Genomic DNA, 26,286 nt, shown 5'->3' on the forward strand with positions numbered 1-26,286 from the left:
CTGCAGGGTATTGAATCATGGCCCGCACTTTGTTTTTCTTGCAAATAAAATGGTTACATTTTTAACAGTTCCATCCACTTTGTGGAATGTCCAAGGACGGTGAATTTAGGTGTGGCAAATATGGAAATTAGTATTAGGGGGGGGGGGTTATATTATGTGTCTATGACAGTGATAAGGAAAGCAGCTACCATCTGATATTTGCATTCAGATAAGCTGTATGACCCTTTACATTGTGCTCAAACTGAATTCCTTTTTTTCCTTTTGAGATATCCTAAGCTGCCCTCATTCCCGGACCCTCCATGCTAGTATTCAAATATGCAATAAACAATGCTCTGTTTCTCTATTTATTACACATTTCTTTACCATGTTGACCTGAAGCCAACATTAGGACCCACTATTAGGAAATAATGATAAAACCTGCTCAACTAAATAGGTTTTAACAAAGAAAAAGGCACTTTAATAGAGGATATTATATTAAAAAGATATGTATTAGAGAGTACATTAATGGGTTTTTGCTCAAAATTGATTAAAAAAAATACCAGAGTTAGAAGAAAACACCAATTATATCCCCTTATTCATATACAGACGAGCTCATTGTCAAAATAAAAGCAAAAATATATATAGAAAAAAACACATACAGGAAAAGCTTACTGTTCTGTGCTCAGTAACACAGAAAAGCACATCTTTAAATCGCTTTTTCACAGGACTGAATAACAAATTTAAAAAGAAAAAGCGCCACCACTGTTTGCACTAGTTAAACACACAGAAATAAAGGATTAGATAAAATCTCAATGCCAGACACTCTACAAGCAGCTATCAGACACTACCTGACAGAGCTGAGCGAAGTCAGGTTAACTGACTTTAAAGAGAGTGTTTACTTGACAGCTGATAGCAGTATCTGAGACTGATGACCTCAGATGAGAGGTGGACAGATACAGAGACAGAGTCACCGGTGTTAATTCATTGGCGGAAGGTTTTCTCTCTATCTCTCTTTCTAAGCCCCATGGCTCTTTAACCTCTTTTAATTTGCTGTTGAAGGATTTTCATCATTTACATAACCCCTTATTTCCAATGGCAGAAGGCTGCTTTCAGCAGCAACAAATTACTGACGAGCTGCTGAGCACAGAGGACAATTTAAATGCCACACATGGCTTTACTCAGTCGCTCAGCCGAGGGCGAATACTACACCCGTCTCTTACTTATCTGATAATTTAGCTCTATCTGCTGACAAGTGCTCCATAACACATCCGTCACACAAACTTGGTGATGATATAACACTTGCACTGCCCCCAAGTGGAGAAACAAAAAATTGAATGCCTGCTTACGCAACTACTGATTTTGTTGTATGACTACTTTCGCTAAAGGAGGTAGTTCGTCTATGTGCTATAACACATACACAACAGCTGCAAAGGCATTAATATCTATATTTAAGTTAAGCTGAAAACACAAGCCGCAATTTTAATAAAACACTGTTAAATTCCAAGTTGTTAAATTTACCGTAAATGCTGCGAAAAGAATGACCTTCAAAATAAAAGCCTAGTGGGGTTTGTGTTGCGATATTACCGCTTCCGCTAGGGGAAACACGCAGGTCACGCCTTTTATTTTGAAAGTCTCCACGGGTAGTTGACGTCTGTTTGCCGTTAGCTCAACACTGGTGCTGCTACTGGTGCTGCTGCTGCTGAGCCTTGGCGGAGTATGTGTGAGTGTGTGAGTATGTGCGAGTGTGTGCTGATGGTGGACTGTTCCCGGTGAAAGACGCCGAACCCGGCCGCGTGAAAAATGCCTCACAGCCGCGTGTAAACGGTCGAAGCTCGCGGAGGGGAGAGAGAGAGTCAGGTGTCCCGGCGGCTAGAGAGGAAAATATGAGCAGGATGTTGCAAGTTTTAGCGTGTGGCGCCGTAGTTTTCCCCGGTCTCTTCTTCGCCTTCAGGAAGATCTTACCGTGTGTGTTCAAACACTGGAGCGATGCCGACGTGGTACTGGTCAGCGAGAGGTAACCCAGCTTAAACTCACCACTTTACACAACACAAACTCACTAACTAGCGCCCGGTGCTAGCTTACTCCCCGCTCTGTAGCTACGGACATTTTCCCTCATCCCGTTAGCTCCTTGGTGTGCTGTATTTTTTTCCATACATGACGGAAACTTATTTATGTTGAGTAGCCAGTGTGGTCATTTTAAGCGAAATATATTTTTCTATTTATTTCTACATTTTTGTTGTGCTCCTTTTTCTGCAAATTGGGCTCAATAATCACGAAGAGTATTTGTAACGGTGATTTGCAGATACAGCAAATCCAAACTATGGGTCCCCTGTAGGAAAATACCACAGCAGGCTTTAAAAAGAGTCTTTGTAAGCATGATGCGCCAAGTGCTTTGTTATTTGTTTGCATGATTGCGAAATCGATGATATGTGCTTAAAAAGGTGCACTAACATGCATTCAATTGTGGTCCGAAGTTTACATGTACTTATCATGGCATGATTGTCATGGGGCTTTTAACGAGTTTTTTGAATAGTTCTTTTTCCAACGTGGAATGGTTTTACAGCATACATCTTTAAGGACTTTAAAAAACAAGAATTGGTTGCACAACTTTGAATCTATTTTGGATTTTCTCCAATACACACACACACACACACACACACACACACACAAAAGTATCCATACAGGTTTAAATATTATATACATACATTTACTTACACCTTTTAATAAGTGAAGGTTTACAGTGTTAAATTGACAAGATCATGGTCTGTTTACTTGTTAATGATCACTATTCACTACAGCTAGCAGTTTCCCTTTGCAAAGGAAAAAAAAGATTTGTTTGACAGTACTTATTGGACTGACCAATACTCAGAATAGTGAGAAAGGCCAAACTATCACCCTCAGCTGATAGGAAATTGGCTAGGATGTTCAGGGACAACCCAGGAACCACCAGGGCTCAAGGCTGCCGTGAACTGGAAACTTCTGGAACAGCAGTGTCCTATACTGAAATGAGTTTTACATCGCTGTTAAGTGACCGGGTACTGAGCAAAAATGAAGCCCCTGCCGCAAAATCGACGCCTTCAAGCTTGACTAAAGTTTGCAGCTACTCACATGGACAAGCCAAATGTCATCCATCCAGTCTCTTTGGCATATTCGTATTGGGGTCACGGGCAAGTGAAATGGCTTCTGGAGAAAAACTTTATCCATCCATCCATCCATTCACTTCCGCTTATCCTTTTCAGGGGGGCGCTGGAGCCTATCCCAGCTGTCATAGGGCGAGAGGCAGGGTACACCCTGGACAGGTCGCCAGTCTGTCGCAGGGCCAACACACAGGGACAGACAACCATTCACACTCACATTCATTTGCACATTCACACCTAGTGACAATTTTTTGGGTTATCCAATTAACCTATCCCACAAGCTGCATGTCTTTGGACGGTGGGAGGAAGCCAGAGTACCCGGAGGGAACCCACGCAGAAACGGGGAGAACATGCAAACTCCACACAGAAAGACCCCGGCCTGATGGTGGAATTGAACTCAGGACCTTCTTGCTGTGCGGCAACAGTGCTAACCACCGTGCCACCGTGCTTCGAAAAAAAAACAAAAAACTTTATGATCAAATGAAATAAAGATTTAGCTACAATGACAGCAAGTATGTTTAGAGGAGTAATGGGCCATTATGCTTGCTCTGTCCTGTGTGTCACTCACCAGATTTGACATCACATCCTGTGGCGCTATGGCTGGTCATGCACATCTCAATTTTTTTAACATGGTGCGTTGTGCTGTGGGTGCCACAACTGTGGAGTTGACGTCACGCCGCAATGTATTGTGGGAGTGCGGCGCCATTTTCCGGCTCCACAAATCAAAACAAACACACTGTGTTGGAACAACGACGACAAGAAACATGCTTAAAAGCAGCTCAAAAGAAAACAGACGGTATAGAGACCAATTGCGTCCAGAGGTGAAGCAGCGGTACTTGAAAAAAATAGAGTGCACCGCAAATGTGGACCTATATGAAATACGGCAGTGGAGTAAAGACCCAGACAACTTACCGCCACTGTCCTACCCCGATATCTTCACTTATCTTGTTAACCCTAACCCTAACCCTCACGTTCGGATTTCGGAGTGCCCCCTGTGTAACGTTGGTACCCAGTCTGGATTTGTTTGATCCATTTCATAGGCAGGCTTCCCTACAGTTGTGCGAAATAATTAGCGAATCGTTACATAGCACGTATGTCTGCACAGTCACTCAATTCTATGTTTGTTCGCAATTTCTATAACCTCCGAGAGCCCCAACAATAATATTATTAAGCTATAAAGAGTGATATGTACATATATAGAACTTACCGGAGTGAAAATGTCTGGAGCACACCAACAGATATCTGGAGATGGAAGCGAACTGGATAACAGCTCGTCTCACGGCTGCTATCCAGGCTAGATGCCTTCGTTTTGTAAGGTCCACCATATAAGCTCCCTCATGTTGCTTCCAGGTTGGGAAAGAATAAAAAGACAAACCCTTTTTAAGCTTATTCCAGCGATCGAACATTGCAGCCGACCACACAGCAAGTACGAATCCTGGCTGTTGTGTGTGCCTTCGGTCCTTTTTCGCTTGTGCTTTGTTTGGACCCGGAAAATGGCGGATCAGGCCAAAATCCTGTCCACGCCCACCCCCGTGACATCACGCTCCAAAGCCCTGTACTGGGGCCTTAAAGGTGACGCATTCCAGCCTAGGAACACTAACATCTGTCAATCACGGTAGCGGTGGTAGCATCATGCTTTGGGGCTGTTTTGCTGCCAGTGGTACTGGTAATAATGTAATAATAATGACGGAGGTTTATCTACAAATTCTTCAATGTCACCTCAAACCAACTGCTAGACAGTTGAAACTTGGACACAGTTGGGTTTTCCAATAGGACAATGATCCCAAACACGTATCAAAAATGGTTTGGGATAGATAAAGGAGGTGAACATGAAGCTGCTAGAATAGCCTTCCCAAAGATAAACCTCAGCCCTAATGAAAATCTGTGGACTATGCCTAAAAGCCGGGTCAGTGCCAGGAAACCAATCAATTTAAATCAACTCCCAATTCTTCCAAAAAGAGGGATCAAATATTTAGCCAGAATTATACCAGAATCTTGTTGATGCCTACCAAAAACATCTGGTTGATGTGCACCTTCCTAAGGTGACATTTAACCATGTGGGGATGTATGTATACTTTTGACCCTGTGTGGATTAGAGAAAATCCAAAATTAATTCAGACTTGTTCACCCAGCTTTTGTTTTCTAAAGTCCCTAAAGATGTATGCTGTGCAGTCATTGCACCCTGGAAAAAGTAGCGTTCAAGGAAATCATTAAAAGCTCAAATTTATCATGAATTTCATCCCCATAATGATTGCATGTTAGCTTTTGACCAGAGCATATATAAAATGGTCCTAACTACAGTGTGACTGTAATATCCGCTGATCGATGAGATGAGTTTCTTTTTGCTCAATACAGAAAGCTGTCCACTATGCAGCAATTAGAAAAAAGGTTTCTCCATACATAATACATCTCTCTGAAGAAAATAATTTGTTATACTATTTGTTACATTACTTTTGCCTTACAAGGATTTATGCTTCTGTCTCAAGTCACTGGTGTAGATACGCAAACCCATGGAAACCCTACGACATAACCTACACTATGCACTTCGCTGGAGATGTAACTACATGTAGCTTGGCAGCCCACAACTAGCGCTGTCAAGTCCTCCTAAACATTTGTCTACTTTTTTTGCTGCAGTTTGCTAATTTATCAGTGAAAGAATAATTATTTTTACCTCAATGTAAGGAATAATAATCATAGATGTCAAAATGATTGTATCTTGTCCTATTTAATCTCAACAAGTCCTAAAAACAGTCAGTGATCACGGTCTTCCTCTCTTGGTTTTTATTACCGCTATTCGTTTTAAAGCTCCGTTTTTAAAACCATACGTAGTAACTACAGCCCAGCTCATGCAGCAGTAAATTAATGACTAACCTCGTATTGTGGATCGATTATCTCAGTTGTTCTCCTGACTGAAGTTTGGTCTGTTTATAACATCCTGCCATGCGATTTCTTTTGTCCCTAACCATCTGGAACCCTCAACTTAACTTTTGAGTGGAAAAACGTTAGTGTTCATCCTCTAGCTTCACTGTGTTTATGTTATGCTAACATTGCTGTGTCGCTAGCGATCATGTACCACATCATTATATACCAGCTAGCCCAACTTCAGTAACCCTACAAACGTCACTGCTGTTTACTTCCCTGACTTCATTTATATATCGGAAGTAGAGCAGGGCGATATGGCCAAAAATATTTATCACGATATATATTTGAAAATTTGCGATAACGATATAACCGACGATATAATTGATGCGAGACAAAATACAACTCCACAACATTACTAGCGCAAAAAGACAACCTTCCATTTATTTTCATTTAAACAAGAAGCTGGTTTTTATGTACATTAAAGCTTTATAAAAATGTAACAGTGCAAATGCAAATTCCTTGCTGAAAGTTTAACCAAAAGGCATTTCCAGTAGAAATGGGCTGACATATCCTGAGCATAACCATGTATAATATCCACTGAAGTTAAAAAGAGGTGCTTTGCAACATTAAACTGCAGTGTGCATTACGCATTTTTCGGACCATAAGGTGCACGGGATTATAAGGCACATTAAGCGAAACAAAGCAGTCAGATAAATCAAACTTTATTAAACTCATTCTTCTTGCTTCCTCCACTTCTGTACCATTGATTCATTAATGTTGAATTCTCTGGCAGCTGCTCTATTCCCATGTTGCTGCAGTATATTAATGACTAACCTCGTATTGTGGATGGATTATCTCAGTTGTTCTCCTGACTGAAGTTTGGTCCGTTTACAGCATCCTGCCATGCGATTGCATTTGTCTCTAACCATGAAGAACCTTCACGTTAACTTTTATAAGTGGAAAAGTGTTAGTGTTCGTCCTCCAGCTTCACTGTTTATGTTATGCTAACATAGCTGTGTCGCTAGCGATCACGTAGCACATCATTATATACCAGCTAGCCCAACTTCAGTAACCCTGCAAACGTCGCTGCTGTTTAGTTTCCTGTCTTCATTTATGTTGGAAGTGATAGCAGAGGTGTACGTTTGATTTTTTTCAGAAATCTCTCAGTCAGAACATGCAATATCATGCTTAGGTAACTAGCGAAACTAGCGAGCTAACTTCCGCTAGCTTCCTGCTAACTTCTAACTCCGTTAAATGTAATAACTTTTGTTTTCATGGATGCCTGGAAGTTAAACTTTATAGTTACACCTGGTAAAGCAGCAATGCTGATCGTTTTATTAAAGATGAAAGAATTTAGACAGTTTTTAACTCTAAGTGATGCTGCAGTGTTGTTTGACCTGAAGAATACGGAGTTTAGGACCCAGATTACTCCCAGATTTAAGAGCATCTTAGTCCGACAAATATGACAATAACAACGGCTGCTTACATGTTCTGCAAAAAAATGTGCTTTGTTGTGTATCTGATGGACAAACACCAAACCAGTTCCACATCACTGAAGTTGCACCATTTTTACAAACCAATTCTGGTTCATCTGTTTCACTCAACAATCGGCCATGTGCGTATGAAAACAAAGGCACTGCGCATGCGCGTTTTACTCCCATTCTATCGCGATATTTCATTTTCCTATCGTTGCCTAACATTATACCGGTATTACCGTGAACGGTATAATATGGCCCAGCCCTAATCGGAAGTGTTAGCAGGGCTGTACGTCTTAATTTTTTTTCAGGAATCTCTGTCATGGTATATTATATTGAGATGGAAACTAGCGAGCTAACTCCCTGCTAACTTCTAACTCTGTTAAATTTAATAAATTCTGTTTTCATGGATGCCTGGTAACTTAATTTTTACACCTGGTAAAGCAGCCAACATATTATTACAGATTGAAGAATTTAGACGGTTTTTCAACTCTCAGTGATGCCGCATTGTTCGTTTGACTTTGGGACCTGCAGCAGAGTTTGGGTCCAAACATGACTAATAACATCAGACTTTAAGACCGGATAGTGCTATTTTATGCAGCATATGCAACAGAATAGGTTAGACCAGTGGTCCCAAACCCCCAGGCCACGGACTGTTACCATAGCGACCAGAGAACATTAAGTGGCAGAGCGGAGAATGTTACTCTCAATTTTGTTGGCGCATTTCAGGAGGACGCCACTAAAAAAGTTACACAGTGAATTTGCATTTATTATTATATTTACAAAATACAACCGTTTTTGTCTCGGTCGTATCATTTTATTTTGTTGTATCCACTCTGCCATAGCTCGGCTACAGACTCAGCACCCGAGTGCCTTTATTGTGATCTCGGGTGACTTCAACCATGTATCACTGGACAATACACTACCAACATTCAAACAATATGTGGACTGTCCCACCAGGGGAGAGAAAACTTTAGACTTACTGTATGCTAACGTCAAGGATGCATACAGCTCCTCCTCCCTCCCCCCACTTGGTAGGTCAGATCATAACCTGATTCACCTCACCCCCCGCTATGTGCCAATTGTGAGGAGGGAACCTGTGACCACCAGGACTGTTAGGAGGTGGTCAGAGGAGGCAATAGCGGAACTACAGGGCTGTTTCGAGGTGACCGACTGGGAAACACTCTGTGAGCCTCACGCCGAGGACATCAATGGGCTTACTGAGTGTATCACAGACTACATAACTTTCTGCACCGACTCCATTGTTCCAGCTCAGACTGTTCATTGTTACCCAAATAACAAGCCGTGGGTGACTAAGGACATCAAAGCCCTCCTCAACAACAAGAAGAGGGCTTTCAGAAGGGGCAACAAAGAGGAGGTGAGGAAGATCCAGGTGTTACTAAAGGACAAGATCAGAGAGGCTAAGGACAATTACAGGAGGAAGCTGGAGTGGAAACTCCAGCAGAACAGCATGAGAGAGGTGTGGAGGGGCATGAAGACCATCACTGGATTCAGGCCAACCAACAGCAGGGGAGCTGAGGGAGGTGAGAATAGAGCCGACGAGTTGAATCTGTTTTTCAATAGATTCGACACCACAGTGTCTGCTCCCACCCCCACAACCTCACCTGCAGTCAGCCTGGAATCCAGAGCCACACCACTGTGCCAGCCTCTCTCTTCACATGTTGCCTCCTGTGAGATTCCTGACACCCCTCCCCCACCCATCACCTTCACTCAATACCAGGTTGAGATGCAAATGAGGAGACTTCACTCAGGCAAGTCTGCTGGACCAGACGGAGTGAGTCCCCTTGTCCTCAAGGCCTGTGCCCCCCAGCTGTGTGGAGTCTTTCATAAACTGTTTATGCTGAGTCTGAGTCTGCAGAGGGTCCCGGTGATGTGGAAGACATCATGCCTCGTCCCTGTACCAAAGACGCCTCGTCCCAGTGGCCCCCAGGATTACAGGCCCGTGGCACTGACCTCCCACATCATGAAGACCTTGGAAAGGCTCATCCTGGACCAGCTGCGACCCATAGTAAGACCACATCTGGATCCCCTTCAGTTCGCTTATCAGCCTCGTCTCGGAACAGAGGACGCCATCATCTACCTGCTCAATCGTGTCTACACCCATCTGGACCAGCCGGCGAGCACTGTGAGGGTCATGTTTTTTGACTTTTCCAGTGCTTTCAACACCATCAGGCCGACCCTCCTGGGTGATAAGTTAGCAGCGATGCAGGTGGATGCTTCTCTGGTGTCCTGGATTGTTGATTACCTGACAGGAAGACCACAATATGTACGTCTCCCACAGTGTGTGTCTGACAAGGTGATTAGCAACACAGGGGCACCACAGGGAACTGTCCTCTCCCCCTTCCTCTTCACCCTCTACACCACAGACTTCAGCCACTGCACAGAGACCTGCCATCTTCAGAAGTTTTCTGATGACTCTGCGGTGGTTGGATGCATCAGCAGGGATGATGAGACAGAGTACCGGGCTGTGGTCGACTCCTTTGTCACGTGGTGTGAGCAGAATCATCTGCAGCTCAACGTGGCAAAGACCAAGGAACTGATCGTGGACTTCAGGAAGACCAGGAAACACTTGACCCCTGTTTCAATCCAGGGGGTCAGTGTTGACATTGTGGAGGACTATAAATACCTTGGAGTACACATTGACAATAAACTGGACTGGGCTAAAAACACCACAGCACTTTACAGGAAGGGCCAGAGTCGTCTCTATTTTTTGAGGCGACTGAGGTCCTTCAACATCTGCCAGAAAATGCTGAGGATTTTCTATGAGTCTGTTGTGGCCAGTGCGATCCTCTATGCTGTTGCATGCTGGGGGAGCAGGCTGAGGGTCGCAGATGCCAACAGACTTAATAAACTGATCCGTAAGGCCAGCAATGTTGTGGGGATGGAGCTGGACTCCCTCAAGGTGGTGTCGGAGAGGCGGATGCTGTCCAAGATAAAGACAATGTTGGATAACACCTCCCACCCACTCCATGACATGCTGGTCAGTCACAGGAGCTCGTTCAGTGAGAGACTGAGATTACCGAAAAGCACCACTGAACGACACAGGAAATCATTCCTGCCTGTGGCCATCTCCCTGTACAACGCATCCACTTAACACACTGTTTGCTGCTACAGCTACACATGTTTCTTTTCCAAATATTTATTTATAAGTGACTTATGTATGTATGTATGTATGTATATATATGTATATATTGTACTATTCTTAGTTAGCATATTGTCTGTCTTGTCTTAATGTTGGTTTATAATGGAGCACTGTAACAAAAAATAATTTCCCCCAGGGATCAATAAAGTATTCTGATTCTGATTCTGATTATCTGTGACACCTTAAAGACCGGTCCGTGGTGCAAAAAAGGTTGAGGACCACTGTGTTAGACAGTATTCATAGACTGTTTATAAATACTAGATTTAGCTTCTGGGTCTAAAAAGTGACTTTAGTTTTTACCTCTATTTAATTAAATTAAAATGCTTTTTCACTTCTTTTTGGTTTAGTTTTTATAATAACTCTGGTTTAAAATGCTTAGCTTGAGTCTTCAAAAACATTTCAGTTGCCACATCCATCTTTCATATACAGTCTAGCTTTTAAATGGCATCTAGTTTCTTAAAAACAATAGCGCAGTTTTCAAATTAAAAAATAAAAAATTGGGGGGAGTAGAAAACAATCCTTAATTACATCAGTTTCCCATTCATTACACCTTAGAATAATGCTTATCTACTGATATCAGCCAACCACAACTATGCAGCGTCAGTTCAGTTCTAGTACTTTCACTCCAATAAGTAGTCACAGAGAAATCCCAGGAAGTTACATTTTTTATTAGAGTTGAACAAGCCACGTGAATGAACGATAAAATCATTACATTAGAAACGTTTTTAACTTTGGATCTCATTAGTATTAATTATAAATGTGTTTGGGGGGGGGGGCATCAGTGTGACTTGCTCACATTTGCACAGTTCAGTTCAGCGCTCATTTGTAAGCTGTCACTCTAGCTAATCCTCTTCTGAGCTCTGGTCAGGGCCGACTGCTGAGTTAGCTATGCACTGAAATACACCGAAGCCTACTGCCGAATAACGCTTCTGCTAATTTACAAATGCTCAGCTATCGGAAAACATCGTTCTTACAAGCCACAGTGCCTGCAGGCTGTCAGACTGCTCGCCCTCAACCACTAAACTGGCCTTTAATGTCTACATCTTCTGCCTGTACCATGCTTTGTATCACAGGCTTCCAAGTAGCATAAATTGGACACCTGAAGGATTTGTGTGTGTTAACACAAAACAGTTAGCTTTATTTTAACTGTAAATACAAGTTAATGGAATAAGTGTGGAAGATATGATCATCTCGGCATCGGGGTGATTTTAGAGCTCAGCGGGGACTCCAGTTCCTTCTGTTGTTTACCTCCAGCTTCTCGCTTTCCCTCTCATCTCTGTTAGCTGATTTAACACATGCGGGGCTGAACTTTTCGTGACATTACTGGACAAAGAGATGGATCAAACATTTGCTGACTATGACCTACAATCAGACATGAGCTTTAATATGCCACTTTTCCCATATGTCCTGTGCAAAAAGGTGCAGGTAAAACTCCTGTTGTGTGCTGCAAGGCACATGCCCATGGGGTGTATATACACATGGACATGTTCCCGTAGGATGTAACTTTTTTTCTCTAGTTGAAGCATTTTAACTCACCTAAGTCTCAGTCACACTAGAGAAAAAATGGCAAATAATGAAACCTCAAGACTAGAAGAAAATCAGCGGTTGCCTGGTTATTGAATTGAATTTTTGCTCTCAGCAACTGATTGCAGCACCATCAACCTCTCGGTGGCAACTTTTGGTTACACATGTTGCCTGTTTCTGCACAACTGGGGTCTTACCTGTCTAGACTGGAGTCACTCTTGGATAGATTTGTGAAGGTTTGCAAATGTATGAATTCAGACAGATAGGCAGCACATTACAGTTGGAGTCAGTCTGCGCCAATCAACACAACCCATATGCGCCCCCATTTATTTCTCCAAGGGAGGATACAATATAATTAAGCACACAAACTTGAGTTACTAAGGCTTGTGGCAAGCTGTTTACTGGAATTTAATGCCAAACAACAAGTCTTATTTTGCCCCTGCAATATGTGTGATAGTTGTCACTAGGAGTTTATTTGGAAAGAGAGGGGGAGATGTTATCAGAACAAGTGCATACCTGTAATGTCTAGATTTGGCACAGTGCTTAAATGTTTGCATATCAAGTGGCTGACCAAAATGACCGTCAAGCCACCAGGAAATGTGCTGCTCTCCTGGCTCAAACTCAAGATTTCCCATATACGCAGCCAGTGACATTCCAGCATCCATTTATACAATCAAGGGGTTCTGATGGAAGAGTGGGAGAGTTCCTTCTTGCCATGAAATGCACTTTACCCTGTTTGCTTTTTTTGGTTCTGCTGTCACTTTCTTTTGCTCTGCTGCAGTGCCCATGGACCTACACATTACGTAGCCCATTTACTAGAGGAACAAAAACACCACTTCTTGCTGTCAGACACTGTGTGTGTGTGGGGGAGAGAGAGAGAGAGAGCACGAGACGGAACACGAAAGAGCAAGTAGTCCATGTGTAACAAAACAGTCAGTGCGAAGACCTGGTAACACTGAAAGGGAAGCTGAGGTGGTTCGCTGGCCTGACACAGTAGGGAAGAAAAGACAACATTACCGAACAAGGCAACAAAGAATTCTTCCCCTTTTTCCCCACTGCACGCTCCTCACCCCGTCGAACTCAACTTTTCAGCTGCAGGGGGGAGAGAGGGGGTTATTGGCGGACACACAATGAATTGGCTGTATGAACTGAGTCTTGTGACAGAGTATGAGACCATACAGCCTTAGAAGGCCGTAAAGCCGGTGTGAGGGGATTGAGTTTGTGGGGGAAAGAGAGAAGGCGGCCTGTTAAGTTTTCCTAGCTCAGACCTGTGGTTTTTGTACTTGCGTGTCACATGGCTATTGTTCACTTGCTGATGCCGGTATCATTGCTGTGGTCCCCCGCCGTAAACCTTGGTTTGAGCTGACTACAGGTTCAAGCAGGAAACCACAAATACTCTTTGTTTCTCAGCACTGCCATTTGTGAGTGCACTGTTTAAAAAAAAAAAAAGAAAAAAAAAAGGAAAGAAAGCAGTCTTTTGACCTTTGAAACTAGCCTGAGTATGTCTGAGTGCAAACTGTAATCACTTACTCACTCAGACTAAGAGAGTTTGGTGCTTTGTGGCCAGTGTTGGGAAGGTTACTTTTAAAATGTATTCCAATACAGAATACATGCCCCAAAATGTATTCTGTAACGTATTCCATTACGTTACTCAATGACAGTAACGTATTCTGAATACTTTGGATTACTTAATATATTATCATGCTTTTTACAACAACATGAATGTACTATTGCTGTGATTTATTACTATTACTGAAGGTCTGCGACTCCGAACTGTAGTAAAGGGACCTCTGACTAATACGTCCCTGTCGGCTCGTAGCCGAAAAATAGCTTTACTTTGTTGTGTGGGTCAACTTTTCTTGCGAGAGACAGAGAGAGGCGTTGAAAGACTGCTCCAACGGAACTTATTGTTTTCGGAGGAAAACACGAACACGGTGTACAGTCGAGTCTTAATAGCTTACTTACAACTGGGCTCGTCAGGCACTCTTCTTGGCTGAAGTGGTTATTATTATATTTACATGCTTCCAGCTCCCGTTTTTCCTCGATGACAACTCGTACCTTTCCACTCCCCTTTTTCTCCCTCCTCGCGCTCACAGACCCATAACGTGTATGGCAGTCCATTCTCCCTGCAACACGGACTACACTGCCCATGATGCTACATTCTTTAGAGCTATGCTTGTAGCATTCTGCCTGTTAGCTTAGCACAACAACAACGAAAAGGCGCTCTCTCACCCAGGAAACACACAGTCGCAGAGAGAGAGAGAGAGAGAGAGAGAGAGAGAGAGAGAGACCGTCGCCCTGTAACCATGGCAACCATAACGCTGCCGCCTGGAACAACAGAACGTAGCTGTCAAACAAAACCCAAACAGTCCTCACCCGCGACAATATGAAACAGGAAAGTACCGCAGTGTAATCCATTTATTTCAACAAAGTAACTGTATTCTGAATACCACCTTTTTAAACGGTAACTGTAACGGAATACAGTTACTCATATTTTGTATTTTAAATAGGTAACGGCGGTACATGTATTCCCTTACTCCCCAACACTGTTTGTGGCTGTATGTGTAATACCTTGGTGGATCTATGGGAACTCGCTATCAATTCACGTTAAAAGGTGTGCTATCATCATAATCATGACCCCAAAAAAATGCACGAATGGCATTTTTTGCTTCCCTTTTCAACTTCATCCACTTAACACAAATGACGTAGCTTCTGAAAAGTACTCTTTTTAAAGGCAACCAGAGATGATACTTGTGGATGCAGAAAAGTCCTGTAGAAGTCTATGGATAAAAAGGCCCTTGACTTTGACCTCTGTTAACACTTTTCTGATGATGTGACTCATTCTGAGGAACTGTTTCTGATCCTATACATTACTAAGTCGACTAGCATAAGGTTGCTATTGCACAAATGTTCAAATGGGAGTAGAAGGTTCTGTGGATGGCTTACTGGCAAAGAGCTAATTAATAAACCAAGACTCAGCCAGTTCATTTCAGTACTAACAAATCTTATCTACCCAAAGCATCAGGTTTAGAAATTAGTAGTAAACTAATGGAACAGTGTAAGTGCAGGTTTCAGCGTTTCTCTCCAGAAATAGCAAAGTGTTTTTGAGAGGAAAAGGAGAATCGATATATTTCTGATATAAGGGCGAACTCTTCTGTTTGAAGTTGCTGGGGAGCTGTCTGGATAAATCTGACAGTTCTGGTGAGGTTCAGGATTCATGCAGCAACATATTAATAACTAGCCTTATGTTATTACTGAGCTCATCTCAGACTTTCTGTTGGCCCATTATGAAAGCGTTAGCAGGGACTTTTATAGAGTAACAACAGTTTGTCCCTCATCTTACAGTTTGTATTAACCTAAGCTTAATTCTGTAGCTGGACACAATGCAGAAGATATTTTTGTCAACTACTCCACCTTAAACCATTCGAGTATTATTGTCAGTAACTGCTTTTTTCCCCTCACAGAAATACTTTGGACAGAACCAGTATATCATCTTAAGATGTCAACTTGTTAGCCTTAAACTACTAACTTCTAAATCAGATAGACTTTGTAAATCCCATTTTTCATGCATGCCTTTATGTTAAACTTTATTGTAACACCTGGGAGAACAGCCATGGCTTGATGGTTTTAGTGTTTGTTTGCCTTTGGAAACTGAAGGAGTTTATGAGAAACCAATAAGCTTGGTTAAACAGTCAGCTGACTTATATCTTAACGGATAAATAATTAAATTAGTCAATAAATCTTAGTAAACTCTATAACACTGCATTAGTAAAGACTAGATCTTTGCCATACCTCAATATAATTACTGTTAATATATGTACATGTGATTAATCTTTGCTGGAAAATTGAAAATGAAAAGTCCATAGCCAAGAATTTGTGCAGTGTTAAGTACCCCAGTTCTCAAGAAATATGTAATCATTTTCCTTGGTAGTTCGCTCAAGCCTCTCATCTATTATTTACAAGGGCTAAGTAATTATCCCACTTGTAGCTTCACAAGATATTCAATTTAAGGAGGTCCAGTTAGAGACGATTTCAACAACTGGGTGTCAAATAAAAGTGCAGTTCAACAGTATTTCAGTGTTATTAATTTTCGCAATGATGTGAAGGATACTTTAATAATATTAAAACCATAAATAAAAAAAAATAAAAAAAATAATAGTAAAATGTTCTTTTTCCTTAAGTACATTTCACATGCACATAGGGGTGGGCAATAGAAACGATATAAATTTGGCCAACGATAGAGATTTTGACTATACCGCTCTATCGCGATAGCGCATGTTGATGATTAGGGCTGCCACAAACGATTATTTTGATAGTCGACTAGTCACCGATTATTTTTGCGATTAGTCGACTAATCAGATCATCATCCATTGGACATACAGCTTATTGCACCAGCAGCATCTGCTCTTATATAACTATCATTAGCTTACAGCTTTAAGTGTTTAAGGTATGTGCTAACTAAAAATAAAGACAAGATGATAGTTTATTAAATTTTAATGAAATCTGCAGATTGTTGTGGTTTAATAAACTCCTTGCTATCTAAAATATAACAGGACACCGGAGTAAATTCTTGAGCATCTCACACTTCTGATAATCAGCTGTCTGCTTGACGTTTATTCAGCTGTGTAAAAACTTTAATCTCAGCCAAACCGATTTACTCAGGAACAAATAAAATACTAAAAAAAGCCAAACAATAACATTTTGAAGTTAGCTAAGTGACTTATATATATATTTAACCTGAGTAGCGAAAGACGGCGGTCGGTTTGAAAATGATTTGCCGGGAGTCCGGTGTTCTCACGGCTCTAGTTAGCCTAGCCTAGCCTCCGGCTAGCTATCGAGCTAGTGGGTAACAGACGTCTCTGAAAACGTCGGAGCACTTTTGAAAATATGTGGTGTCTTGATAAACTGAGCAGATATTTGAGGTTTACACAGCTACATTCTCGCCTGAAAATATGTTAAACATTTATTTTGTGACCCAGAAAGAATAATAAGAGTAAAACCAACTAGCTGCCACCATTGTTGGAAACTGAGCTGGGCCGCGCTATGAATTCTGGGACACAGCTTCTTCTTCTTCGGGGTTTAACGGCAGTTGGCATCCTTGTACATGCAGTGCTGCCATCTTCTGTTTCAGTCTGTTATTACACTCTTAAATCCTGCTACTTATTCCTGCGTCTTTCAGGATCTTACAAAGCTTCAAACGACACGTCGACTATTAAATCAGTCGTCGACGATTTTGATAGTCGACGTAATCGTGACTAGTCGACTAATCGTGGCAGCCCTATTGATGATGTCATCAAGCTGCGCCTGTTTTGGTCGAAAGCATCGCAGCGGCTACAACCATTATCATCTGCAAATTATGCCAGGCGACAGTCATAGCAAAGAGATGAAGCACTTTTGAAATATGGGGAAAGCCAAAAACTGCGCTTCCTCCACTTCCGTAACGTTGATTCATTAATGTTGAATTCTCTCGCAGCTAGGGCTGCTTGATTATGGCAAAAATGATAATCACAATTATTTTCACTGAAATAGAGATCTCGATTATTTGACGATATTTATTTAACCCTTTAAGACCTACCATAGAACCAAGTCCGCCAGAGCTTATATTATTTTTTTTACATGCTGTAGTGCCATTTTTGGGAGCATTTCAAGTTGCTATACATCAATACAACTGTTATAGCCCATATTTTAATAATATGTATGCATTAAGTCCATAGTAACTACATCAATTGCAAAAAAGTGCAATAAACTACAAAAAAATTAAAAATCGTTTTTGTTTTTTTTACATATATTTCTACTTGGAAAAATTTAAGAGGTTTATCCCTCAAAACTTTAAATACCAAAAAAATTGCAAAAAATTGTTTACAACAACAGGAAATTTATTTTGAGTGTCTTCATAGTTTTATTTTGGAGATACAGCAATTTTTATATACACTGCAGGAAAAACGAAAAACAATCCTGTGATGCAAATTTGCAAAGAAAACAGCATGTGCATCAAAATAAACTACTTCCAGCAGTGCAATTCGAGTTCTAAGCATCACAGAAACTATTCAGAAAAGTCAAACATGACTTATAAAAACACCAGTATAGGCTTTTAAGGCCTACAAGTAAAACTATATTTTCCGCGAAAATGACGTCACTTCCGGTTTCGGGCAGGAAATGGCGGACATGCGATAGTTCGTGTTGAAGTTTTTTTTCAATGTGGGAAGTGTTATGAACAGCTGGTCAGATCGGCAAAGCGTGTTTCTGGAATATTATGTTTTTGTTCCTGAAAGCCCTTTTATGCAATTTTTGCAAAGCTTTATGTGGAAGGAAACCGTGACCTAGGACAAGCTGATGGCATAAGATGTAAGTACAACTCCTCCGGTTTCATATGCAAAACAAATTATTGCGCTAGCTTACACGGTTCCGGTTCTACAGGGATTTAAAAATAGTTACGCAAAACGGAGCGTGCTGCTCTGTCCGGCTTTAAAGGGTTAACAATAACAATGTATTGAATAATGACTTTAAAAAAAAAAAAAAAATAGTGTGCAAATACTGATAACAGTGCAAATGTTTGCGATATAAGAAATAAATGAAAAATGTAAACATCTATGTTTAGTGAACTTTGCAGTGTTGCTCTGTGGTGCAGCTACGACACCATAGCAAAGTTTACACACTGTCTACTTGATCCACGTCTGACTCCGGCGAACCCATAATGTTTCCACACCACTGAAGTTTTTTTTTACCTCTCTTTTCAACCAATAGCAGTCACTCTCCTCTCCAAATAACTTCTGCTTAGCTTTCCGAGCTTCCCTCGGGTCCTCTTAATTGTTGTGACGGGTGTTCGAAATGCAGAGAGGTGCGCTCGATTTGCCACACGGAGCAGCGCGAGAGTAAAGCACGAGGGAGGTGCTAATAATCGGCTCAGTCATTTTTGATGATCGTTGAAAGCCCAGATCATAATCGTGATTAAAATGAGATTAATTGAGCAGCCCTTCTCGCAGCTGTTCTATTCCCATATTGTTGCAGTATATTAATAACTAACCTTGTATTGTGGATGAATAATCTCAGTTGTTCTCCTGACTGAAGTTTGCCCCGTGTATAGCATCCTGCTATGCGATTGCATTTGTCCCTAACCACCAGAATCCCTCACATTAACTTTTATCGAGTGGAAAAAAAGTTGGCATTCATCCTCCAGCTTCACTGTGCTAATGTTATGCTAACATAGCTGTGTCGCTAGCAATCACGTAGCACAACATTACATACCAGGTAGTCCAACTTCAGTAACCCTGCAAACGCCACTGCTGTTTAGTTTCCTGTCTTCATTTATGTTGGAAGTGGTAGCAGAGCTGTACGTTTTACTTGGTTTCAAAAATCTCTCTGTCAGAACATGGTATGTCATGTTTAGGTGTAAACTAGCGAGCTAACCTCCTGTTAACTTCTAACTCCGTTAAATTTAATAAATTCTGTTTTCATGGATGCATGGATGTTAAACTTAATTGTTACACCTGGTAAAGCAGCAACGCTGATCATTTTATTAAAGAAAGAATTTAGACCGTTTTTAACTCTTTGTGTTCATTTGACTTTGACCTGAAGCAGACTGAGTTTTGGACCCAGATTACTCCGCGAAGCTCCTCACTATGGCAGCCGTAATGCTCTGACAATCCATCAAAACATTTTTTAACAGATTTCTGCACGCCAAAATCGGTTCGAGGTCAGTAAGCACAACCAGAATTCATACATAAGGCGCACTCTCGATTTTTGAGAAAATTAAAGGATTTTAAGTGTGCCTTATAGTGTGGAAAATATGTTATACAGAAGAAAACAATATATCGCGATATATATCGTTACCGCACGTGCTTCAAATTATACCGCGATATGAATTTTAGGCCATATCGCTCAGCCCTACATGCACACCATCTCAGCTTCTTTTTTCCCTTATTTAGCTGCTTTATTATTTATTTATTTGGACTTTTGCGTCTCGTATTGTTTGCACCTGCTGTAAATACATGATTTGATCAGCTGGAAAACTCATAACATGGGTTATGTAACTGTAACAAGTTACAGTTCATGTGTTTCCTGTGTACATACTGTCTGTTGGGTGGTGGGGGGAAAACATAGGCAGACAAAACACACATAGCCTGGTAGTATGTGTTTGTCTCCTGATGAGTAGGTGGAGATGAAAAACAGACCCATTGGGAAAATCAGTCAACAATACGCTGTGTTAGATGGGCGGCTGTCTGTCATGGCCGCAGTGACTGCTGGGGAATAAAGGACATGTTTTGTCATTTCAAAGCAGCTTAGTGTCAGTGCTGCCAAGTTGGAGAGCATCCAGGGAACGAGCTTCTCTGAGCAAAAGTCATTCATAGTTTGAAAAAAAAACAAAAAAACAACCCACACACAAAAATTTAATTGGTGAAATAATCCAGCTTTCTGTTTAAATTAGACAAAATAAATCTGTTGAACCAAGAGAAAAAAATCTATTTCTCTGTGATTGTTCACTCATCAAGGTCACAACATCACAGCCACTATTTATTAAAAATAATTTTGTAATGAAGTTGCTATAAACGTAAGCAAATAATTATAAAACACAAGTCAGATCTCAGTGTAGGAGTTACTTGTTTCATAGGTGCGAGGCCGGTGAATGTTGTGCATGCCTTTCTCCACTCCACTCCAAGTGACACTTCAAATAAAGATGTACCAAGTTCTCCTATGTCACAGGTCTGTTTATAGATGAGGAAAGTTGAAGCCAAGTACTGCTAATCCCATCACGGTACACTGATCTTAAGCGGCTCACCTGAAGCAGCACTTGTGTAAAACTGACCTGTATTTGTTGGGCTTTGCCCTGTCCTAGAGCTATTAATCACATTGAAAACACGCATAATTTGACTTGGCTTGGATTGAAGTAATTTGTTAAATTTTCTTGTAGCATTCAGTTTTACCAGCTCAGATCTGAGTGAATTTTATTTGACCCAATAATTTCCCACATGGCATCACAAAAAACTAAGCCAACGCCTGCCTTTTTTATTTTGAGTTTATTCATAATTGTAGCAAAGATCAAACTTTAAAACTAGATGATGATAATAACAGGGAGTGTAGTAACACAAATGTTAACTTTTGTATTACACTGGTGTAATCTTCTAAGCAAAGTGCGTATAGAAACAAGTCTTGGCACTAGGCAGTCATCTTGGCAGCACCTCTGGGCAGTTCTTTAGGTAATTAGTGTTGAGCCCCGGGAGAGACATAACTTCATTTTCAGTGGTAACCAATTAAATCTCAAAACCATTTCACAAGTATGCTGAAATTTCCCCAGAATAAGTTTTTGAAACTTTTTATCCATGTAGGTTTTACTTAATGACACTGCTGCTTTTTGGCTTCATTAGTGGCTCAATCCAGACGGCTGACGCAATCAAGCTCTGTAGCCAACAGGACTGAACAGTTGCTATAGTAATACACCTTATCCAATAGTTGGTGAAGAAATTCCATAAGCATACTTCCATGTATCTTTGCTATGATAACATATAGATATGTCTGCTGCCACACATGTGAAACTGTCACCTGTTGATTGGCTGTTTAAGATCAGAATTATCACCATATCTGCTGTTATGAAACTGTTATTAGACATATCAGGCAGTATCTTTGGCATTGTGTCTGTACAAGGGTTTTGTTTGAAAAACTATGGCTGTGTCTGACTTCCTGACCTCCTTACCTGCTCTGCAGCTTGACTTGGGTTTTGTTAAAGACAAACACAGTGCCAATTTAAGTGTCATGAATGCCCTTCTGAAACACACCGCCGTGTGAAGTTGCAAGCATTGGCTTGGCTTGAGTGGATGTGATGATCTCTGGCTTTGATGCAGGCCTGGTGTATTTCTGGGGTCAAGGAGGGTCCACTAAGTAAGCAGTTCACAGCAAGTTGGGGTTACAGGGTTACACAGAAAACTGGAGCCTGGAAGGTCCGCCAGCAACTAACCGTCAGCTAGAAAGCTTCCTGTGTGTACACAATTGTTCTGGTGGTCCTCCTTCTGGGCAAGGGATGAAACCTCACCAAAAATGTAATAAAAATATTTTGGCTAGCACCAACAGGATAATGCATAACCCTCGTAATGTAGTCATGCATAAACTATATGCAGACCTCACTTGTGCTTCATCAACCCCAAAGGCCCCTGGTGACTCACAAAAACCCCTGGGCTCAGCTGTGTGTTAATATATTGGCAGGTTAACAATTGCCTATTAGTGCTAAAAACAAAGTGCAGCTGAACTGATGGCTATGTTGATCATAAACCAAGGAATTAAAGTTTTGGACTAACAGGGCCAGCAGAACAACATTAAGATACTTCAAAGAAGTTTTGTTTTCCTTCTGGGGTGCTGGCCATATTGAGATTAAACAGATTTCTAAAGGCACAATCGGGACAATAAATATCTGAACATATATTACTTTTATCAGCTTCACTGAAGTTTCTATTACATGTTATAGCCATCCAGTGCATAAGTAACGATGTTCTCCCTTTTTGCAGGCTGGTGTCCTCTATCCATGCTGCCATGGCAACCACAGCAGGAGCTGTTGTCGTGTCATCGTGCTGCGGCAACGTCATTAATGACAGGTGAGACTTCATGTAAATAACCCCTTTAGTGAAACATTGGTTATCACTGGTAACACATGAAAGCAGCAGCTATGCTTCCTGGGCCTCCCTTTGGTGGGATCTGTTATTCCAAAGACTCGGGCCTCAATTTTGATTCACTGACTCAAACATAAATGTTAGTCACAGCCTGCTAACAGTGAACAAAGTTGCTTAATCTGTCTTAGAAGCTACACAATCTCGGCGTGCTTGTGAGGTGAAAATGCGAATAATCACTCGGCCCTAACACAGTTCGCTGAAGTCTTTGACATAACATTCGTGCTGTTAATTCTTCACGTTCTTCACACACACAAACAGTCTAAAGTGTGAACTTGCATACTCCACTATTAAAATAAATTGATCGACACGCTCCTCCTCGCTTTATTCAGAGACCTGTTTGTCTCCTCTTCTCCTGCGGTTACTGTTCCTTGTCCTGTCAATTCTAGATTGTATTAGGTAGTATTTTTCCTTTTGGCCCACTTAACTTATAGGTGCTTTTAAGTTTTTGTTTTTTTTTCGCAGCCGTTTTTAGTTAATCTGTGGCTGCCTGCTCACTTGACTGTTAGCGATACAACATCCTATCATTAACATAACCTTAGCTGCTGAGATTTCTTCTTCCTGTTTTTAGGTCAAAGATATAAAGTCCATTATTTGGGTGTTTTAGTGTAACTGGGAAACTGCAAGCTTGTCATCCAGGAAATAGAAGCAGCATTGCTGTCCTGAGGGTTAAGCAGAAATGTTAAGAGGACTTTTTGTTGCATCCCATCTGAGTGATAGCTCTTACCTTTAACGGCTCTGCTCATTCAGCAAAGCGTCTGAAGACTAAATGCGCTAATCTGTGATGTCGGAGGGGTTGTTGCACCAGAGCCTCATCAGCACATATTTAAATGGTTTTATTTTATTGGGAATTGGTTATAAATCAGAAGATCTGGTACCTACGCTGCGATTATAGCATGAAACACTCCCCCTGCTGCTGAATATGATGCAAGCAGTCATGTAATGTTAAAGATTTTCAGACTAACTTCCTTTGTGATTGATAGGTCAGTATCTTTCCTTGGGCAGCAGTCTGCCCGTTTCTCTTATTGAACCAGCTGCTTTCATGCTGCCTCCACATCAGCCAGCTGGCAATGAGTTACTGTTAGCGTTAGCACTGGCCACTCTGTGCAGCTGAGGAAAGTGTGACGCTAGGTTAATGCCAGCCTATTAATCCTTCACTGAGTCAGCGACCAGACCCTGGCAGTCCCAGTTTCAGACTGCTAATCTCTTGCGCCCCCCCACTCCAAATCACCCACAGAGCTTAATTCCTCCACAACGCTGCTCAGTTCTGCTGTCCTGTGACGTGCGCTCAACCCGGGGGCTTATACTCCAGAGTTAGACCCACAAATACTCTAATTCTCCATCGCAACCTGTCCCTTCTTTTAGCCTTTAGTGGTTAAGTTGCAGAAATGGTGGTGTTCACTGTATAAACTGCAGTAGAACCACTAAAGTAGCTCAAACGCACCTGATTCGCCAGACTCTAACATTAGCTCCAAATAAAGTGGTTAATATGATCTGGCAAACACTGTGTATCTAATTACTTGTGCTTTTTCCCTCATTTAACAATATTTTCTATACTTTATATTTGAGAGACAAACAAAATTAGGAATGCACTGAGCTATAGGGCTGCCTTGAAAGCCATTTCTTTGTTGTAATCTATAATAAACAAAGCTTCATTTAGTGGTGCAAATGAGAAGGCCAGTGCTTTTCTTGTTGTTATTGCTGAAACAGTCTGAGCAGTCCTGCATACCGCCACCAAGGCTGGAGATGACCACCACTCTAAAAATGAGTAAAGACACAAAATGTTTAATTATGCCCTATCTTGGAATGGTAAAGATTCCTTCCAAGAATTCTTGGATCCAGGCCTGAATTCAGATCAGCTCACAAAGTTAATAATTTCTAAGCTCCGTCAAACCAGAGCCATTGTAGAAGTTTAACATGTATGTGTCCATATCTGTTTAAATAATCGTGCTAATAAGCAGGTAGGCAAACAGAGCATAAGAACAAAAATAACATAAGCACCTGAGGACGGTGAAATTCTTATTTATCTTCTATTATTATGCGAGTTACACCAATGAGAACCTATACAGCAAGAGACCAGGCAGTTCTGTTTTATGTATGTCTGGGGGACTAGTGCTTTCTTTTGTGTTATTTAATACAGAAAGTACATACATTACAGAATCAGCTCATGTAGCCTTCCTTCCTCCCTAAGCTGTTTGTTGTGCCTTACTGTTCTTAATCTCCATCCACTGACCTTAAAAGCTAGAGAAGCCAGTGAGAGGTCAGGGGTCAGTAGCTCAGCTTTACCCTGCAGCTTCACTCCTTTCTGTCCACATAATTAACCATCACAGTAATCAGTGCTCATTAGGCTACTGGAGCTATCCAAGCTGTTGATTTTACTGTACTTACACAAGCTTGTCTTAAAGCTTTCCGATGCTTTGCACAGGACAGAGGGTGGTTAAAAAAAGTGCAGGTTTTTATTTAAATCTACTGAAAGTAAATGTCTTGTTTTGTTTTTTTTACATGTTTTTTTCTAGGACTGTGCTGTGATAGTGCCTAGGCCTCCTTCTGTTCTATATTCACTGCCCACTGTAAAGGTTAAACCCAGCATTAGCAAGGTGTACCCAATAGAGCAGAAACGTTCCTCAAAGATGTTGGTCCATAATGAAATGATAACATCACACAGTTGCTGCAGATTTGTCAGATGCACTTCTAGGATGTGACTCTACTATTCCACCACACCCTAAAAGTGCTCTATTGGATTCAGATCTGGAAACTGTGGAGGCCATTTGATTACAATAAACTCAATGGCATGTTCAAGACACCAGTTTGAGATCATTTGAGCTTTGTGACACAGCATCTGATTTTGCTGGAAGCAGCTGGATTTCCTGGATTTTGCTGGAAAATTAGTGTGTTGTGGTTGTAAATGGATGGGACATGGTCAGCAGCAATACTCAGCTGGGCTGTGGTGTTAAAACAGTGCACAATTGGTACTAAGGGGCCCAAAGTCTTCCAAGTAAATATCCCCCGCACCATTGCACCAATAACTACACCACAAAGTCAGTTAAATCACCTTTCGTTCCTACTCCATTTGGATCAACTAGGATTTTCCTTTAGGTAGTAGTATCTGTTACTGGGCACTTTTTTTTTTTTTTTGGTACCTACTCGACTGGGATTCCAAGCTCCCTGAGTTAACGCCGCATTTCTATAACAACCCCACCCACATTGAGGTGGCACTCAATTGTAATTACTGAAACTGAGCTGAGTCGAATCTGGTCTTTAAGTCTGACGTCATTAGCCGTTTCCGGGTCCAAACTCCACTTCAGGTCCCAAAGTCAAACGAACACTGACATCACTGAAAGTTAAAAACGGTCTAAATTCTTTCATCTTTAATAAAATGATCAGTGTGGCTGCTCAACTGGGTAATTACGTTTAACATCCAGGCATCCATGAAAACAGAATTTATGAAATTTAATGGGGTTAGAAGTTAGCAGGAAGTTAGCTTGCTAGTTTCC

General features: G+C 41.3%; 1 protein-coding gene across 1 annotated transcript in view; it reads left to right on the forward strand.

Moving 5' to 3' along the window:
* The first annotated feature begins 1,658 nt into the window (after window positions 1-1,658).
* The window catches only part of tlcd3a (TLC domain containing 3A), a 42,462-nt gene continuing 17,834 nt past the window's right edge, over window positions 1,659-26,286 (forward strand). Inside the window, exons 1-2 of the mRNA XM_085364690.1 lie at window positions 1,659-1,993; window positions 22,634-22,720. Coding sequence (XP_085220816.1) covers window positions 1,863-1,993; window positions 22,634-22,720 — 218 coding nt within the window. The 5' untranslated portion in view covers window positions 1,659-1,862. The remainder of the gene's footprint in view (window positions 1,994-22,633; window positions 22,721-26,286) is intronic.

The sequence above is a fragment of the Diplotaxodon limnothrissa genome, linkage group LG10 (genome assembly GCF_057381915.1).
Source record: "Diplotaxodon limnothrissa isolate DT_005_m linkage group LG10, D_limnothrissa_male_GT1.1, whole genome shotgun sequence".
Classification (NCBI taxonomy): domain Eukaryota; kingdom Metazoa; phylum Chordata; class Actinopteri; order Cichliformes; family Cichlidae; genus Diplotaxodon; species Diplotaxodon limnothrissa.